The sequence below is a fragment of the Mobula birostris genome, chromosome 2 (assembly GCF_030028105.1).
Source record: "Mobula birostris isolate sMobBir1 chromosome 2, sMobBir1.hap1, whole genome shotgun sequence".
NCBI lineage: Eukaryota > Metazoa > Chordata > Chondrichthyes > Myliobatiformes > Myliobatidae > Mobula > Mobula birostris.
The window spans coordinates 84,671,579-84,691,267 of NC_092371.1; the positions used below are offsets into that span (position 1 = coordinate 84,671,579).

The following is a 19,689-nucleotide window of genomic DNA, read 5'->3' on the forward strand; positions in this document are numbered from 1 at the left end:
GATGGGCAGCTGAGGAGAAGTGATAAGCAACAGAGTGGGGAGTGAAGAAGAGGAAAGGGGGAGGGGGAAAATGCATGCTGAATGTTGGAGAAATCAATGTTCATGCCATTGGGCTGGAGCCTACCTAGATGGAATATGAGGTGTTGCTCCTCCACTCTGAGAGTGGCCTCATCGTGGCAGAAGCAACAGCTATGGACTGACATGTCAGAACAGGAATGAGGATAGGAATTAAAATGGTTGGCCACCAAGAAATCTTGGTTTTTGTGGATGGATTGGATGGCTGAGGTTATATTTCATGGAGGAGCGGTGGATGAGAGTGGTGGTTTAAGAGTGAAGGTTATGGGGAGTAGGGTTAGTTGAGGGACTAGTGTAGGAACTTTGCAGTTGCTCTGTTTTCATTAGTAGAAGGGTCAAAATCCAGGGTGTAGACATCACTTCAGTGACAAGGGCCACCGATTCCCGTTGCTAACATTCTCCCTAACAGGGTCGGAGTTTCTGACTGGTGCTTCTCCTCCCGCTTCAGGTCTGTACCCAGATCTCCAGGAACTGGGCAACTACATGGGCCTCGATCTGAACAGTGAGAAGCTGCAGCAAGACTTGTCCCTGGTCCCTGTCTCCGAGTCTGGGGTAAGCATCTGACAGGGCTGGGGGAACCCAGTAAACTCACAACATAGAACAGTAAAGCACAGGAATAGGCCCTCAGCCCATCATGATATACACAACGTCCATATCCCTCCATTTCCTGCACATTCATGTGCATACCTAAGAGCCTCATAAAACCTCTATTGTATTCAACTTTCAATGCATGCCTTCTGCTATTAGATGTTCCAGTTCTGGGAAAAAGTTATTAACTCTGTACTCAATGTTTCTCATAATCTTAAAAAAGACTCTTATTAGATCTTTCCTCAGCCTTCACCGCTCCACAGAAAACAACCCATTTGCCAACCTCTCCTTATAGTTCATGTCCCCTAATCCAGGCGGCAACCTGGCGAATCTCTTCAGCACCCTCTCAAAGCCTCTACCAGAAGACCATAAGACATAGGAGCAGAATTAGGCCATTCAGTCCATTGAGTCTACTCCGCCATTTCATCATGGCTGATCCCGGACTCCATTCAACCCCATGCACCTGCCCACTCACCATATCCCTTGATGCCCCAATTAATCAGGAATCTATCAACTTCCACTTTAAATATACGCATGGACTTGGCCTCAACCACAATCTGTGGTAGAGCATTCCACAGATTCACCACTCTCTGACTAAAAAGAAATCCTCCTTACTTCTGTTCTAAAAGTCACCCCTCAATTTTGAGGCTGTGCCCTCTAGTTCTGGATACCCCCACCAGAGGAAATATCTTTTGCACATCCACTTTATCTAGTCCTTTCAACATTCAATAGGTTTCAATGAGACTCTTCTAAATTCTAGTGAGTACAGGCCCAAAGCTACCGAATGCTCCTCATACATTAACCCCTTTATTCCCAGAATCACCCTCGTAAAGCTCCTCTGGACTCTCTCCAATGATAATACATCTTTTCTATGAAGGGATGACCAGAACTGAATGCAATATTCTAGTTACGGCCTAACTAAAGTTTTATAAAGCTGCAATATACACCTGTGGTCACTTTGTTAGGTACACGAGTATACCTCAATGCAAATATCTAATCAGCCAATCATGTGGCAGTAGCTCAATGCATAAAACCATGCAGACATGGTCAAGCTGTTCAGTTGTTCAGACCAAACATCAGAAATGTGGAAGAAATGTGATCTAAGTGACTTTGACTGTGAATGCTTGTTGGTGCCAGGCAGGGTGGCTTGAGTATCTCAGAAAGTGCTGATCTGGGATTTTCACACACAGCAGTCTCTCGGGTTCACAGAGAATGGTGCAAACAAAAGACGTCATCCAGTGAGCAGCAGTTCTGAGGATGAAAATGCCTTGTTAATGAGAGAGTCAGAGGAGAATGGCCAGTCTGGTTCAACCTGACAGGAAGGCGACAGCAACTCAAGTAACCACGTGGTACAACAGTGGTGTGAAGAAGAGCATCTCTGAGTGAACAACAGTCAAACCTTTATTACTTATAAACCTACTTATTGCTTATTTACTTATTATTTATTTATTTTTGTATCGGCACAGTTTGTTGACTTTTGCACACTGGTTGAATGCCCAAATTGGTGTGGTCTTTCATTGATTCTATTATTGATTTATTGAGTATGCCTGCAAGGAAATGAATCTCAGGGTTATATATGGTGACATAGTATGTACTTCGATAAATTTACTTTGAACTTTTAAGTGGACAAATTGCAGCAGCAGAAGACTATGGATGTACACTCAGTGGCCACTTTATTAGGTAAAATTAATAAAGTTGTCACTGAGTTTAACTTCCCAACTCTTGAACTCAGTGCTTTGACTAATAAAAGGCAAGTGTACCATATGCCTTCTGTACCATCCTGTCAACCTGTGCAGTCACTCTCGGGGAGATATGGAGTTCAAAGATTCAAAGTACATTTATTATCAAAGTATGTGTATAGTGTACAAGCCAGAGATTGGTCCTCCTACAGGCAGCCACGAAACAAACAGCATGGAATCTGTTCAAAGCAAACATCAAACACCCAGCACATGAAAAGAACAAATCACACAAACAGCAAAAAGTGAACAAATAACACACAGAATATTAAACATCAAACTGTAGAGTCCTTGAAATGGTCTAGGAGTGTTCAGTTTAGTTCATTGACTGCAGGCTTTGCAGTCAGTCTGCACAAAAATAGCAAAAAAAAAGAGTAACCAGAAAGCAGAAACACATTTAATATGAACCACAGAGTAAAATCAAGTCCACAGCCAAGACCTGCATCAAGCAAACCTTGTAGCATGAGGAAGACTCCTGCACCTTCCACCACCAGCAGGAGAGAGGGAGACCAGTCAAACACAGGCAGATAGCACTGAGTATCTGCTCACCTTCCCCTCTCGTCCTCATCGATCTCAATCTCGCTCGACACTTAAATTGGTGAGTAGTAATGGACCCGACTGTGGGTTCGTGCTCTGCTTTTAGACCACACACTCAGCTGTCCACCTCACTGAATTTCCCTGGAGACAGGAAAAAGGCTAGATCGCTCAGTAGGCCCAAAAACACAGCATCAAAATGTAGATTACAGGCTCCAATCACACATAGTTTAGTACTAGAAGCATATTTAAAAGAAGTAGAAGTAGTAGTTTTGTGAATTGTCTGCAGGATATCGCCAGTAGTCACCTGCACCATGTTGTTAAAGGATTTAAGGAGTTCTCCCAGTGACAATGTGGATTTCCTCTTGGTTCTCTGGTTTCCTCCCACATTCCAAAGATGTACAAGTTAGGATTAGTAAGTTGTGAGCATGCTATGTTGGCGCCAGATGCACAGCAACTCTTGTAGTCTGCCCCCAGCACATCCTTGGACAGTGGTGGTCAATGTATTTCACTGTATGTTTCAAAGTGACAAATAAAGCAAATCTTCAAAGTAAATTATTATCAAAGTATATACATATGTCATCGTAGACAACCTTGAGATTCATTTTCTTGTGGGCATTCACAAATAAACCAAAGAAAATAATAACAAAAAGTAAATAAGCAATAAAGGTCAACAACATGAGATGAAATGGGAGATTACATCTACAACATATTTTGTTTCTCTCTGCTGCAGGTTGCTGGTGGTCAGCCTTCTCTGGGTAACATGGTGGCCCCAGTGTCAGGAAACAGCCTGGGGTTCCACCGGGCTGAGATTAGACCTGGTGTCCGTGAAGTGATCCTCTGTAAGGACCAGGATGGAAAGGTCGGGCTTCGTCTCCGCTCGATCGACAGAGTAAGTAGCCTCGTCCCAAATGGACTCCAATGTCCCATCACACATTACTCACCAACTACATAAATGATAGAAAAATTAAGATAGTACAGTACAACACAATACAAGCCCATTGGCCCACGATCTTCTGCAGGCTTTTCAACCAGCTCTAAGACCTGAATCTGATTTCTACACCTTGAAATTGAACCTTATCTCCTGTTCCTAGTAATTACCATCTTTGGAGAGCTTATTTCATGATTCCCATCAGAATCAGGTTTATTATCACAGACATAGGTCATGAGATTTATTGTTTCATGTTGTAGTACAGTGCAATACATAAAGTATAAGTTACGTGCCATATTGTATGATGTGGGTGATCAAGGTCTTTCCACTACCATGATTATTCTTGGCAAATTTTTCAACAGAAATGATTTGCCATCGCCTTCTTCTGGGCAGTGTCTTTACAAGATGTGACTCCAGCCATTATCAATATTCTTCAGAGATTGTCTCCCTGGCATCAGTGATCACATAACCAGAGAGTAACATAGTGAGGTAGTGTTCGTGAGTTCTTGGACCATTCAGAAATCAGATGGTGGAGGGAAAGAAGCTGTTCCTAAAATGTGATTGAGCATCTTCAGGCTCCTGTACCTCCTCCCTGATGGTAGCAATGAGAAGAGTACTGGGTGACGAGGGTCCCTAATGAAGAATGCTGCATTCTTGAAGCATCTGCTTTTGAAGATGTCCTCGATGATGGAGGGGCCAGTGCCTATGATGGAGCTGGCAGAGTTTACAACCTTCTGCAGCTTTTTCTGATCCTGTGCATTTGCTTCCATACCAGATGGTGATGCAACCAGTCAGAATACAATTCACGGTAAAACCGTAGAAATTTACTGGAGTTTTTGGTGACGTACCAAATGTCAAAAGAAAGGATCTAGTGCTTTCCCACATATATGAGGAATAAACTCTTCTCGGGCTTTATTCGGGTTGATTATAACAGACATAATGATAAAGTCCATAAGTTTGATGATAAAGTCCACCATCTTCATCAGACGTGCCCAGGCATCATCCCTGAGTTTTTCATCGAAACATCAGTTATAATCAGGCTAGAAGCCTGAGAAGAGTTTATACCAAATGTCCTTAAACTCCTAAAAGAAATATAGCCACTGGCATCCCTTCTTATTGATGTCATCAATATGTTGGGCCCAGGATAGGTCTTCAAAGATCAAGCACCTTCGCTCTGTCCACAGCCAGGATCTCCCACATTCGAATTCCACTTCACATTCCCACGGTGACAGGTTTGTCTACACGCCTCCCCCAAAACCACATTGGTTCCAAGTTCAGACTGGAGTAGCAGCACCTCATATTCTGTCTTGGTAGTCTCCAACCTGATGGCATCGACACAATTTCTCTTCCAGTAACCAGTCTCCTCAGCCCCCCTCACCCCCCAACATTTGTTTTCCCTAATCCCTGTGGTTCCATTATCCTTTCTCTTTCCCTTCCTTCACCCTTATGACCTGCCTATCACCTACAACCTTCCTCCCTCTGGTTCACCACCTGCTTTCCCTGTTTCCATTATCTACTCTTCTTTTCTATCTGATTCCTTCTTCAGCCCTTTGCCTTCCCCGGATCTTCACATTATTCCCTCCCCCATGCACCTACCTTCCCCCTCCTGCATAGACTCTCCTATGCCATAAACACAAGAGGTTCTGGAGATGATGGAAACTGTGAGGAGCACACACAGAAAGCTGGAGTCTGAGAACACCATGCTGGAAGCTGTCCTTAAGCCTACTGGTACATCATTTCAGGCTGGACTAATGCACAAAATGCCAGAGGTACACTACAGGTCAGGCAGCATCTATGGAGGGAAATAGACAGTTCACAAACTGCTGGTGATTCCCTTAATATTCTGGCTGGTATTTACTTTCTTAACTAGCTGGTATGGGGCGGTTCCCTGTCTAAAGCTGTCAGCTGGGACGGGATGGTTCCCTGTCTAAAATTGTCAGCTGAGACAGGACGGTTCCCTGTCTAAAACTGTCAGCTGGGACGGTTCGCTGTACAAGACTGTCAGCTGGGACGGTTCGCTGTACAAGACTGTCAGCTGGGACGGGGCGGTTCCCTGTACAAGACTGTCAGCTGGGATGGGGCGGTTCCCTGCCTAAAACTGTCAGCTGGTATGGGGTGGTTCCCTGTCTAAAGCTGTCAGCTGGGACGGGATGGTTCCCTGTCTAAAACTGTCAGCTGGGACGGGGCGGTTCCCCGTACAAGATTGTCAGCTGGGACGGGGCAGTTCCCCGTACAAGACTGTCAGCTGGGATGGGGCGGTTCCCTGTACAAGACTGTCAGCTGGGACGGGGCGGTTCCCTGTACAAGACTGTCAGCTGGTATGGGGTGGTTCCCTGTCTAAAACTGTCAGCTGGGACGGGACGGGACAGTTCGCTGTACAAGACTGTCAGCTGGGACGGGATGGTTCCCTGCCTAAAACTGTCAGCTGGGACGGGGCGGTTCCCCGTACAAGACTGTCAGCTGGGACGGGGCGGTTCCCCGTACAAGACTGTCAGCTGGGATGGGACGGTTCCCTGTACAAAACTCCTGTCATACTGCCTATATTAGAAATCTTTCACTGAAATGTAAACTCCGATCAAGAAATTGTTTAAAGTAGAAAAGCTATTCTCTTTGACTATTACCTACTCCCTCTTCTCTTCCAGGGAATTTTTGTCCAGCTGGTGCAAGCTAATTCTCCCGCCTCGCTCGTGGGCCTGCGCTTCGGGGACCAGATCCTGCAGCTGGATGGGAACACGTGTGCAGGCTGGAGCACCGGCAAAGCTCACAAGGCCCTGAAAAAGGCACCACAGGACAAGATCTCTCTCATCGTTCGTGACCGGTGAGGACCTGCTCATGGTTGCATTGTTGAGGCTGAGGGACATTCCCTGCTATAATGGTCTAAAAGAATTAACTTTTAATAGATGGAATGCAGAGCAGAGCTGGGCTTAGAGGTGGATGATGGATTTCAACCTGGAACTCCATCTGCCATATCTCTGCCTAGCTTCTTCTGAAGTGAAGTGATTCACTTTGGAAGGTCAAATTTGAAGACAGAGTACAGGGTTAATGGCAGGATTCTTTGTGTGAAGGAAGAGAGAGATCTCTCTCTTAAATTCCTCAAAGTTGCTGCACATGCTGATAGGTTTAAGAAGGTGTATGGTCTGTTAGCCTTCATTAGTCAGGGGATTGAGTTCAAGAGCCAAGAGGTGATGTTGCAGCTCCATAAACAATAGTTAAACCACACTTGGAATATTGTGTTCAGTACTGGTTGCCTCGTTTTAGGAAGGGCATGGAGGCTTTAGAAAGGCTGCAGAGATTTACCAGGATCAGAGAGCATGTCTTATGAGGATAGGTTGAGTGAGCAAGGGCTTTTCTCTCTGGAGCGAAGAAGGATGAGGTGACATGTAAAGGTGTATGAGATTTATGAGACGTATAGATCGAATGGATAACAAGAGACTTTTTCCCAAGGTGGAAATGGCTAATACGAGGGAACATAATTTTAAGGTGATTGGAGAAAAGTATGGGGGGAATGTCAGATGTTTGTTTTCTTTTCCACACAGAGTGGTGGGTGCATGGAACGCTCTGCCGGAGGCCGCGGTAGGGGCATTTAAGCTCTTAGATAGACATGTGGATGAGAGAAAACTGAAGGGCCATGTTGGAGAGAGGGTTAGTTTGATCTGGGAGTAGGTTAGAGGGTTGGCACTATATTGTGGGCTGAAGAGCCTGTACTGTGCTGTAGTGTTCTATGTACAGACCCCTTAACACTAAATAGTGAGTGAATCATGTGGAGTACCTCAGCCTGAAATGTTCACTCTTTATTCCTCTCCATAAGCACTGCCTGACTTGCTGAGTTCCTCCAGTGTTGTGTGTGTGTGTTTCACTGGCAGATCTGATTGAAATCTCATCTCTACATTCATTTCTTCCCATGGTATCCTTTCACCTCATTACTTATCAAGAATTTTTCTCCCTCCTGTCCAAGGCATGCTCAAAGATGGTACTTTTATCATCGTTTGGAGGAAAGGGCTTCTGAGCATTTCTGACCCACCCGATTTCTGAATGATCCATGAACCTATGAACATGCCTTAATATTCCTCTTTTTCACCAATTTATTTTTATTGTAACTTCTAATAATTTATTATGCCTTGCACTGTACTGCTGCCAATGTCCTCGGCCCAAAGGGAGTGACACTATTACAGCTCAGAGTGTGGAGTCCTGTTCCAGTGCTATCTGTAAGGAGTTCATACATTCTCACCGTGACTGCATGGGTTTACTCTCACTGTGCACAGATGTGCCAGTTAGTAGGATGTTTGATCATTCTGAATGGTCCTGTGATTAGACGAGAGTTAAATCAGTGGGCTGCTGGCCTGTGCGGCTCATTGAACACATTGTATCTCTAAATCAGGGGTTCCCAACCTGGAGTCCACAGACCCCTTGGTGATTGGTAAGGCTCCATGGCAAAAAAAAAAATGGGAACCCCTGCCCTAAATAAATAAAATAACACTGAATATATGTGGGAGAAGAGATTTCTTCCTGAGATTGTAGTCTACATTTTTCATGAATTCTTTAACCATCCTCCAGGCCATTCCAGAGGACAGTCATCCTTCACAAGGATAGTGGTGGACACGTTGGCTTCCTCTATAAACGTGGGAAGATCATCTCCATTGTGAAGGACAGTTCTGCTGCCAGGAACGGGCTACTGACCGATCACAACATCTGCGAAATCAATGGTCAGAATGTCATTGGGTTGAAGGTGAGGTTCACCATGCTTGTCATCCACATGCCCGAATGCAACAGAAAACCAGAAAGTTGGAAACATTCAGCAGGTCAGGCAGTGTCTGTGGAGGGAGAAAGTGAGCAAATATTTAGAACATCGTAAAGCAGAGTACAGGCCCTTCAACCCATTATGTTCTGCCAACCCTTTAACCTACAGTAAGATCAACCTACACCTTCCCTCCCACATAGCCCTCCATTTCCTATCATCCATGTACCTACCTCAGAGTCTCTTAAATATCCCTAATGTATCTGCCTCTACCTACCACCCCTGGCAGCACATTCCACACACCCAGTATTCTGTGATTTTCTTTTAAAAAAACACCTTCTGACATCTCCCTCATAATTTCCTCCAATCAGCTTAAAATTATGCTCTCTCATATTAGCCATTTCGCCCCCGGGAAAAAGTCTGGCTGTCCACTCAATCTATGCCTCTTATCATCTTGTACTCCTCTCATCTTTCTTCCTTCCAAAGAGAAAAGCCCTAGCTTGCTCAACCTATGCTCTCTAATCCAAGCAATATCCTGGTAAATCTTCTCTGCACCCTCTCAAAAACTTCCACATCCTTCCTATAATAAGGTAACCAGAACAGAACAACAATACTCTGTGTATTCTAACCAGGGTTCTATAGAGCTGCAACATTACAGTGATGGGAATTGAACCCAGGTCGATGGTACTGTAATAGCGTTACATTAAACGTTGGTTGGTCATTGATGCTTCTCACTGTTCAGTCACCACTGTTGGTTGTGAACCTGCGCTGTCTGCATTTTGTCACAAGGTGGGGCTGCTACACCAGACGACCCAGCCCTTCAGGACATTAATAACCAGAGATGAGTCTGTTTGCAGTTCCTCCAACGATGGCAATGCACAATCTGTAATAACTCCAGATCAGAGTTTGTAATTACAATTCCACAGAATCTGCAAATTTCCGCATTCTTTAACTGCTATTTCAGTCTGCTAGTGCTAGTGACTCCTATATCCTGTCTGGTTACTGAACCACTTTTTCCAGTGGTTCAAAGATGCTTGCAACTCTTTCTCCTCTTAACCCCCTCTCCCTTCTTATTCTGGCTTCTTCCCACTTCCTCTCCTGCCTTGAAGAAGAGCATTGGCCCAAAACATTGACTGTTTATTCATTTCCATAGATGCTGCCTGGCCAGCTGAGTTTCTCCAGCATTTTGTGTGTGTTGCTCAGATTTTCATCATCTTCAGATTTTCTCATCTTGTGTCTATGTGTTGCCAGGGGATAATTTATTAAGCAGTTAGCACCCAGCCCGATGCTGGTCATTGGGCAATTCAGTCACTATACTCAATGCAATATCCGTGGCAGGAAACTCTCACTATAATGTCAAATACCAAACAATTCAACCAATTCAATCAGCATTTGGAAAGAAAGGACTTGTGCTTAGAAATTGGATGGAATCCCTATTTTCCTCTCCATAGTTGCTGCCTGACTGACTGAGTTTCATTTTAATTCCTACCCCGTTTCCATTCCAATTTGTTGGTCCATGGCCTCCTTTCCTGCCACAATAAAGTCACTTTTGGATTGTACCTCATTCTGTCCGGGTGCCTCCAACCTTATGGCATGATCAATTCGTCCAACTTTCAGAAATGTCTTCCCCTCCTCTTCATTCCCCATGCTGGCCTCTTACCTCTTCTCCACATCCACCAATCACCTCCCCCTGCTGCCCCTCCTCCTTTCCACTCTCCTCTCCTAACAGATTCCTTCTTCTCCAACTCAGCCTTTTCTATCTATCATCTCCCAGCTTCTTGTTTCATCGCCCCCCCCCACCTCCAAACCACCAACCTGGCTTCACCTATCACCCTCTAGCTTGTCTTCCCCCCCCCCCACCCCACCCCACCAATTATTCTGGATTCTTCTCTCATCCATTCCAGTCCTGAAGAAAGATCTCAGCCCAAAAACATTGACTAAGTTCCATAATGCTGCCTGACCTGCTGAGTTCCTCCAGCACTTCCTGTGTGTGTGTGCTTATGTTTATGTCTGTAATCAATCAACCTGACGAGCCATTCAATCGATTAAGTCATTACTAATCTTCTTGTTTTATATTTTGACATCCTTGGAGAAATTCACAGACCATTAACTGTCCCTGGATGACTTCTGAGTGTCTATTAAGGCAGTTCAAACTGTCCATTTCTCCAGACTGTCAAGAACCCATGAATTCTACATCACTTTTTTTTGCTCTCTGTTTCCACTACTTATTTATAGAAACCATAGAAAACCACAGAAAAACTACAGCACAGAAACAGGCCTTTTGGCCCTTCTTGGCTGTGCCGAACTATTTTCTGCCTAGTCCCACTGACCTGCATACGGACCATATCCCTCCATACACCTCCCATCCATGTATCTGTTCAATTTATTCTTAAATGTTAAAAAAGAACCCGCATTTACCACCTCGTCTGGCAGCTCATTCCACACTCCCACCACTCTCTGGGTGAAGAAGTCCCCCCCCCAATGTTCCCTTTAAACTTTACCCCCCTCACCCTTAACCCATGTCCTCTGTTTTTTTTCTCCCCTTGCCTCAGTGGAAAAAGCCTGCTTGCATTCACTCTATTTATACCCATCATAATTTTATATACCTCTATCAAGTCTCCCCTCAATCTTCATCGTTCCAGGGAATAAAGTCCTAACCTATTCAACCTTTCTCTGTAATTGAGTTTCTCAAGTCCCGGCAACATCCTCATAAACCTTTTCTGCACTCTTTCAACCTTATTAATATCCTTCCTGAAATTCGGTGACCAAAACTGAACACAGTACTCCAGATTTGGCCTCACCAATGCCTTATACAACCTCATCATAACATTCCAGCTCTTATACTCAATACTTTGATTAATAAAGGCAAATGTACCAAAAGCTCTCTTTATGACCCTATCTACTTTTAGGGAATTTTGTATCTGTATTCCCAGATCCCTCTGTTCTACTGCACTCCTCAGTGCCTTACCATTTACCCTGTATGTTCTACCTTGGTTTGTCCTTCCAAAGTGCAATACCTCACACCTGTCTGTATTAAATCCCATCTGCCATTTTTCAGCCCATTTTTCCAGCTGGTCCAAGTCCCTCTGCAGGCTCTGAAAACCTTCCTCACTGTCCACTACACCTCCAATCTTTGTATCATCAGCAAATTTGCTGATTCAATTTACCACATTATCATCCAGATCATTGATATAGATGACAAATAACAATGGACCCAGCAATGACCCATGTGGCACACCACTAGTCACAGGGCTCCGCTCAGAGAAGCAATTCTCTACCACCACTCTCTGGCTTCTTCCATCGAGCCAATGTCTAATCCAATTTACCACCTCTCCATGTGTACCTAGCAACTGAATTTTCCTAACAAACCTCCCATGCGGGACCTTGTCAAAGGTCTTACTGAAGTCCATGTAGACAACATCCACTGCCTTCCCTTCATCCACTTTCCTGGTAACCTCCTTGAAAAACTCCAATAGATTGGTCAAACATAACCTACCACACACAAAGCCACATTGACTCTTCCTAATAAGTCCCTGTCTATCCAAATGCTTGTAGATTCTGTCTCTTAGTACTCCCTCCAATAACTTACCCACTACCGACGTCAAATTTACCAGCCTATAATTTCCCGGATTACTTTTCGATCCTTTTTTAAACAACGGAACAACATGAGCCACTCTCCAATCCTCCGGCACCTCACCCATAGACACTGACATTTTAAATATATCTGCCAGGGCCCCTGCAATTTTAACACTAGTCTCCTTCAAGGTCCGAGGGAACACCCTGTCAGGTCCTGGGGATTTATCCACTTTAATTTGCCTCAAGATAGCAAGCACCTCCTCCTTTTCAATCTGTACAGTTTCCATGATCTCACTACTTGTTTCCTTTAATTCCATAGACTTCATGCCTGTTACCCTAGTAAATACAGACGCAAAAAAACCATTTAAGATCTCCCCCATTTCTTTTGGTTCTGCACATAGCCGACCACTCTGATCTTCAAGAGGACCAATTTTATCCCTTACAATCCTTTTACTCTTAATATACTTGTAAAAGCTCTTTGGATTATTCTTCACTTTGACTGCCAAGGCAACCTCATGTCTTCTTTCAGCCCTCCTGATTTCTTTCTTAAGTATTTTCTTGCACTTTTTATACTCCTCAAGCACCTTATTTACTCCGTTTCCTATACATGTCATACAACTCTCTCTTCTTCTTTATCAGAGTTGCAATATCCCTTGAGAACCAAGGTTCCTTATTCCTATTCACTTTGCCTTTAATCCTGACAGGAACATACAAGCTCTGCACTCTCAAATCTTTTAAATATATTTATTATTTATAGTATATTTTAGTATTGCACTGTAGCACTGCTGCAAAAAACAAATTTCACAACATACCTTTCGTATGACTCGGGGATTTCATTGAAACCTATTGAATATTAAAAGACCTAGATAGAGTGGATGTGGAGAGGATGTTTCCAAAAGTGGGAAGTCTTGGACTAGAGGGTACAGCCTCAAAATAGAAGGACACCCCTTTAGAACAGATATGAGGAGGGTGGTGAATCTGTGAATTCATTGCCACAGACTGCTGTGGAGGCCATGTCATTGGCTATGTGATGTGGAGGTTACTATGTTCCTGATTAGTCAGGGTGTTAAAGGTTGTGGGGAGAAGGCAGGGAATTGGGTTGAGAGGGATTATAAATCAGCCATGATGGTGGAGCAAACTCGATGGGCTGAATGGCATAATTCTGTTCCTGTGTTTTAAACTGTACATCAGTGATAATAATTCTGATTCTGGTACATTGTTTCTGTTCTGTGCTGGCTGTTTTAACCCTGTCACTGCCCCCAGCACATCCTTGAATGTGTTGGTACGCGTTTGATTGCTGTGCTGTCCAGAGTTGAAGATGTTGCTTGTATCTTTGTTCTCTGTTTCACAGGACTCTCAGGTCGCTGATATTCTGGCCACAGCTGGAACCTCAGTGACCCTCACTGTCATGCCTACTGTTGTCTTTGAGCACATGGTTAAAAGGTGAGTGAGCCAGCAATGAAACTGGGTACAAAGTCGATTCAGTGGTTGGATGGTATGGGAAGGTGCAAGTATTGTCATCCCTGTCCTCACCCGCATCCTGCATCCTCCCCATCTCGACAACTCCTACCAGCACTGCCACTCTCCAAGGCTTCCATTCTGGCCCCTTCTCCAAGTATAATTGTCAACAACAAAAAGTGGGGGCCTTGTTCTCTGAAACCCAGGGCCTAGGTCTCTCCAGCTCTCTCTTGCTGTGGTGCTCCTCAAACCCTTTGTCCACTGAGTCTGCTTTGCCATCCAATTATTCCTCTCAATGCCATTCTTCCGCTTGTTCCCTGGAACCTTATTAATCAAGAACCTTTCTCTGCTTTAAATATACCCATTAGCCTCGACAGTCGTCTGTGGCAATGAATTCCACAGATTCGCCAGCCTCTGGCTAAACAAATTCCTCCTCACCTCTGTTCTGAAGAGACATTCTTGTATTCTGAGGCCATGTCCTCTGGTCCTAGACTCTCCCACTATTGCAAACAACCTCTCCACATCCACTCTATCAAGGCCTTTCAATATTCTATAGATTTCAGTGACAGCTTCCATCAGTTTTCTAAACTCCAGTGAGTATAGGTCTAGAGCCATCAAACGCTCATCATACATAGGCCCTTTTGTTCCTGGGATTACTCTTGTGAACCTCTCTGAATCCTCCCCAATGCCAACACATCCTTTCTTAGATAAGGGACCTAAAGCTGCTCACAATACTCCAAGTGCAGTCTGACCAATGCCTTATAAAACCCCCCAACATTCCATCCTTGTTTTTCTATTCTAGTCCTCTCAATGAATACTAACATTGGATTTGTGTTCCTTACTACCAACATCCTTAATAGCTTTGTGCTCTGTGCTAGTTTATGAAGCAATGTCAATCTTATTTACAATTCTATAGCACCGAACAGGCCCTTCAGCCCATCCTGTGTATGCTACCACTTTGTATCAATGTACACTAATCTTATTTAGAGGGCTATGGGTAACCCTCAGTAATTTCAAAGGTAAGGACATGTTTAGCTCAGCTGTATTGTGCTGTAGGTTTTCTATGTTTCTGTGTCAATATCTGTATGCGTGAGAGGTTACAGCGGGACATTGATAGGATGTAAAACTGGGCTGAGAAGTGGCAGATAGAGTTCAACCTGGATAAGTGTCAGGTGGTTCATTTTGGTAGGCCAAATATGATGGCAGAATATAGCATTAATGGCAAGACTCTTGGCAGTGTGGAGGATCAGAGGGATCTTGGGGTCTGTGTTGATAGGACACTCAAAGCTACTGCACAGGTTGACTCTGTGGTTAAGGCATACTATGCATTGGCCTTCATCAACCATGGGATAGAGTTTAAGAGTCGAGGGGTAATGTTAGAGCTATATAGGACCCTGGTCAGACCCCATTTGGAGTACTGTGCTCAGTTCTGGTCACCTCACTACAGGAAGGATGTGGAAACTATAGAAGGGTGCAGAGATTTACAAGGATGTTGCCTGGATTGGGGAGCATGCCTAATGAGAATAGATTGAGTGAACACGGCCTTTTCTCCTTGGAGTGACGGAGGATGACAGGTGACCTGATAGAGGTGTACAAGATGATAAGAGGCATTGATCGTGTGGATAGTCAGAGGCTTTTTCCCAGGGCTGAAATGGTTAGCACGAGAGGGCACAGTTTTAAGGTGCTTGGAAGCAGGTACAGAGGGGATGTCAGGGGTAAGTTTTTTATGCGGAGAGTGGTGAGTGTGTGGAATGGGCTGCTGGTAATGGTGGTGGAGGTGGATACGATAGGGTCTTTTAAAATACTCCTGGATAGGTACATGGAGCTTAGAAAAATTGAGGACTATGGGTAACCCTAGGTAATTTCTAAGGTAAGGACATGTTCGGCACAGCTTTGTGGGCTGAAGGGCCTGTATTGTGCTGTAGGTTTTCTATGTTTCTGTTTGCCCGCATTAAGGCCTTAATGCCTTGGTGATTCAAGTACTTGTCTAGGTGTAAATAAGTTTGAAAGAGTACAGAGAAAATTTACAAACCTTGTCAGGACTGGAGGACTTGAGTTATAAGGAAAGATTGAATAGGTTACAACTTTATTCTTTGGAAAGCATTAGATTTGATAGAGATATACAAAATGCTATATGGTTGGTGGTGTGGAGATACGTCTTTACCAAAGGAGGTGTAGGGCACTCCTTCCTTCCACTAGCCTGCAGGTCGCCTTTGGGCAAGGTGTAGCACCTGCTTAGGCCCCAGATCAAGGTCATGTGAAGCCATGGGAGCAGGTGGTGGATGGTCGTATGAGCAGCTGGTGCATATCACAAGTGCTGGTTGTGCGACCACTGACGCCAGGCAGACAATCTCTGAAGAGTATTGATGTTGGCTGGGACACCCGTCTTGTAAAGACACTGCCCAAAAGAAGGCAATGGCAAACCACTTCTGTGGAAAAATTTGCCAGGAACAATCATGATCATGGAAAGACCATGATTGCCCACGTCATACGACATGTCTCATAACGAATGAACGATACAAAATTATGAGGTGTAGGCTTTTTCCACCAAGGTTGGGTGGGACTTCAACAGGGGTCATGGGTGAAGTGTGAAAGATGAAAAGTTTAAGGGGAAACTTCTTTGGAGTGAAGGAAGATGAGAGGTGACTTGACAGAAGTGGATAAGAGGACAACAAACATTGATTGAATGGACAGCCAGACTTTTTCCCAGGGTGGAAATGGCTGCTACGTGGGGACAAAATTTTTAAGGTGATTGGAGGAAGGTATGGGGGGGGGGGGAATGTCTGAAGTAGTTTGTTTTTTTTTCCACAGAGTGGTGGATGTGTGGAATGCACTGTTAAATGGATGGTAGAAACAGATATGTTAGGAAGATTTAAGAGGCATATGGATGAAAAAAAAATGGAGGGCTATGTGGGAGGGTAGAATTAGATTGATCTTCAAGTATGTTAAAAGCTTTGCACAGCATTGTGAGCTGAAAGGCCTGTATTGCTCTATTTTCTTATTTCTCCACTACCTCTTAGAGGCATAGAAAAGTACAGCACAGAAACAGGCCCTTTGGCCCATCTAGTCTGTGCTGAACCATTTAAATTGCCTACTCCCATTGACCTCCTGAGGCATTACATACAAAACTCCTTCTGTGGAAGGAATTTCACCTCTGAACTCCTCCCTCCCACTTTCATTGCATGCCCTTGCAAGACACAGTAACAATCTTCTCCCTATTTTTACATACCTCCATCAGACGTCCCCTCAGCCTCCTCCATTGCAGAATGTTACTAGTGTTGACGTGACGCTGGGGTAATGGTGTGTTTGTTGTTCTTCCAGGATGTCCTCTGGTCTTGTGTCTCAGATGGATCACTCCACTCCAGAGGTGTAAGAGCTCGTTGGTGCTTTAGTATTTACTCACAAGAGATCAAGTGCGGAGCTATATTCTCTGCCGCTTTATCTGGAATAATCCACTGGATCTCTGTTCTTTTATTAAAATCATCTCCATATCAAGTTTGTGCATTAATTCACACTTTATTCTGCTATCTTGTGGACCTCTCTGTATTTTTAACCATTTTGGTGTTTGAACTCTCAGTACATTATATTAGCTACTGTAATTATGGACAAACTTTACGTAACAGACCATCAGCAGCTAAAAACGCTAAGGGAACAGATTTGCAAGCATAATAACCAGTAAGTTCAAAGTTCAAGGTCAATTGGTGATCAAAGTATGTATATCTATCCTGAGATTCATTTTCTTGCATGTGTTTACAGGAAAATAAAGAAAATCAATAGAATTTATGAAAACTATGTATCACAAAAACTGACAAACTAATGTAAAAAGATGATAAATCATTTAAATAATTTTAAATAAATATTACAGAGAACATGAGTTGAAGAGTCCTTGAAAGTGAGTTTGTAGATTGTGGAATCAGTTATCCCCACTGGTTCAGGAGCCCGATGGCTGTAGGGTAATAACTGTTCCTGAATTTGGTGGTGTGGACCTAATGCTCCTGTACCTCATACCTGATGTTATTAGGCAGAAGAGAGCATGGCCTGGATGGTCGGGGTCTTTGATGACGGATGCTGTTTTCCTGTGGCAGTGCTCCTTATAGATGTGCTCGGGGGGGGGAGAGCCTTACCTGTGATGGACCAGGCTGCATCCACCACTTCCTGTAGACTCTTGTGTTCCCAGGTTTTGGTGTTTCCATACCAGTATATCCCAAATATCAATAACCAATAAGAATGGTTAACAACTCTTAGTGTTACTAAAGTGGAATGTTGCATATTGTAAACCAGGGGTTCCCAAACTTTTTTGGGCCATGGACATTAAACAAGGGGTCTGTGGACTCCAGGTTGGGAACTGCTGTTGCAAACCAATGACATTTGTTAGTTAAAAAGGAACACAATCAAATCACACAGTTTGTACTATGATCAATTGTAATGCAAACTGCCTGATAGCTGAGGTCACAAGCCCAGCAACTGGCCATTTGGGATTTCTGTCTTGGAAGTTAAAGGGTTCAACTGAAGCGATAACTGAAAGGGAATCAATTCAGTTATAAACTTGCCTGTTCCAGCAGCAAGGCAGGGGGAAATAGCTGACAGCACTCAGTAGAAACTGCGCACAGGCCTCTTCTATACCTGTCCACGCTGACTGATCCTCTCGCACCCAAGACTAATTCTTGGCAAAGGATTTGTGATCTCCGCATGTGAAATGCTGCTCCTGTTTCCATGTAATGTTTAAATGTAGTTAAAAAGCAGAATGTTAATCATAAACACAAGAGACTCTGCAGATGCTGGAAATCCAGAGTAACACACATAAAATGCTGGAGGAACTCAGCAGGTCAGGCAGCACCTATGGAAATGAATAAACAGTTGACATTTGGGGCTGAGACCCTTCAACAGAACAATTGTCAGGTTAATCAGTAAAATTACACAAATATCCAGAAGATTGCTATTATCTTGACTGCATAGTAGTTCCAATCCAAGCTATAAATTGGTGAAGACAATGGCACTAGCATGCTAGTGTAGTGGTTAGCACAATGCTTTAGAGTACAGGAGACCTGGGTTCAATTCCCGCCACTGCCTCTAAGGAGTTTGTACATTCTGCCTGTGACCACATGGGTTTCCTCTGGTGCTCCCATTTCCTCCCACAGTCCAAAGACTTATCCGTTGGTAGGTTAATTGGTCATTGTAAATTGTCCTGTGATTAGGCTAGGATTAAATCGTTAGACCTGGCTGGTGGTGTAGTGGCATCAGAGTCGGACTTCGGAACGAATCCAGCCAGCTGGCTCCCCTGCATGCTTTCCATCCATGTTGGGTTACGAGCTGGTGATCTCTTTGGAAACTCACCTGGCAGAAGGCAAAGGCAAACCACTGCTGTAACTTGCCTCGTACGCGATTCCCCAGAGAGGCGTGGAGGGAAATCGTCTAACTGGAGAAACTCTGGATGCAACATACCCTTCCTTTCCATTGCTGAGCGATGCAGCTCAAAGGGCCAGAAGAGCATGTTCCATACATATAATAAAAATAAATACATATATCTGATTCATGTGGCATCCTATGGTATCCTCTACCTTGTGCACCATCTTACACCATAGATTTAAGAGCAGAATATTCTAGTCCTCTCAAAAGGCTGGTGACAAACATTGCAGCTAGAAGTTGGCTGTAAAGAATAACACCCTTTTCAAAGTGGTGTTCTTGGGTTTCTCTCAGAGCCCTTGATCACTAATAGTATAAAATTGCCATTGTAATGAGGTAGACTGACCAGTTTATACACAGCTCCCACAGACAGCATTGTGCTAACTTGTCCTGTTGATGTTGGTTGAAGGGTAAACCTCTAGAGAAACTCACAGTCTCTTTAACATTGTGAGACAGACTTCTCTTAATCCAGAGACAGGAAATTGATTTTTAACCTCGGTACTGTCACATTGACAGGATTAGCATGTACTCTGCTCCTAGTTTAGCTGAGTGTAACTGTGTGCCTGTTTTCGAATCTCTTCAACCACAGTTTGATCAGTGAGACACACAAAAAAAATTAGTTTTATTTGTCATGTGTACATTGAAACTTACAG

General features: G+C 44.0%; 1 protein-coding gene across 2 annotated transcripts in view; it reads left to right on the top strand.

Annotated features, from left to right (window-relative positions):
- The window catches only part of LOC140188225 (syntenin-1-like), a 35,836-nt gene extending 18,171 nt beyond the window's left edge, over positions 1-17,665 (top strand). Inside the window, exons 4-9 of one of the 2 annotated variants that reach the window (XM_072244305.1) lie at positions 524-627; positions 3,667-3,825; positions 6,507-6,682; positions 8,419-8,590; positions 13,527-13,618; positions 16,955-17,665. In XM_072244305.1, the coding sequence (XP_072100406.1) occupies positions 524-627; positions 3,667-3,825; positions 6,507-6,682; positions 8,419-8,590; positions 13,527-13,618; positions 16,955-17,006 (755 nt within the window). In that variant the 3' untranslated portion in view covers positions 17,007-17,665. The remainder of the gene's footprint in view (positions 1-523; positions 628-3,666; positions 3,826-6,506; positions 6,683-8,418; positions 8,591-13,526; positions 13,619-16,954) is intronic. The other variant, XM_072244296.1, reaches the window with a different exon arrangement.
- The last annotated feature ends 2,024 nt before the right edge of the window (positions 17,666-19,689 follow it).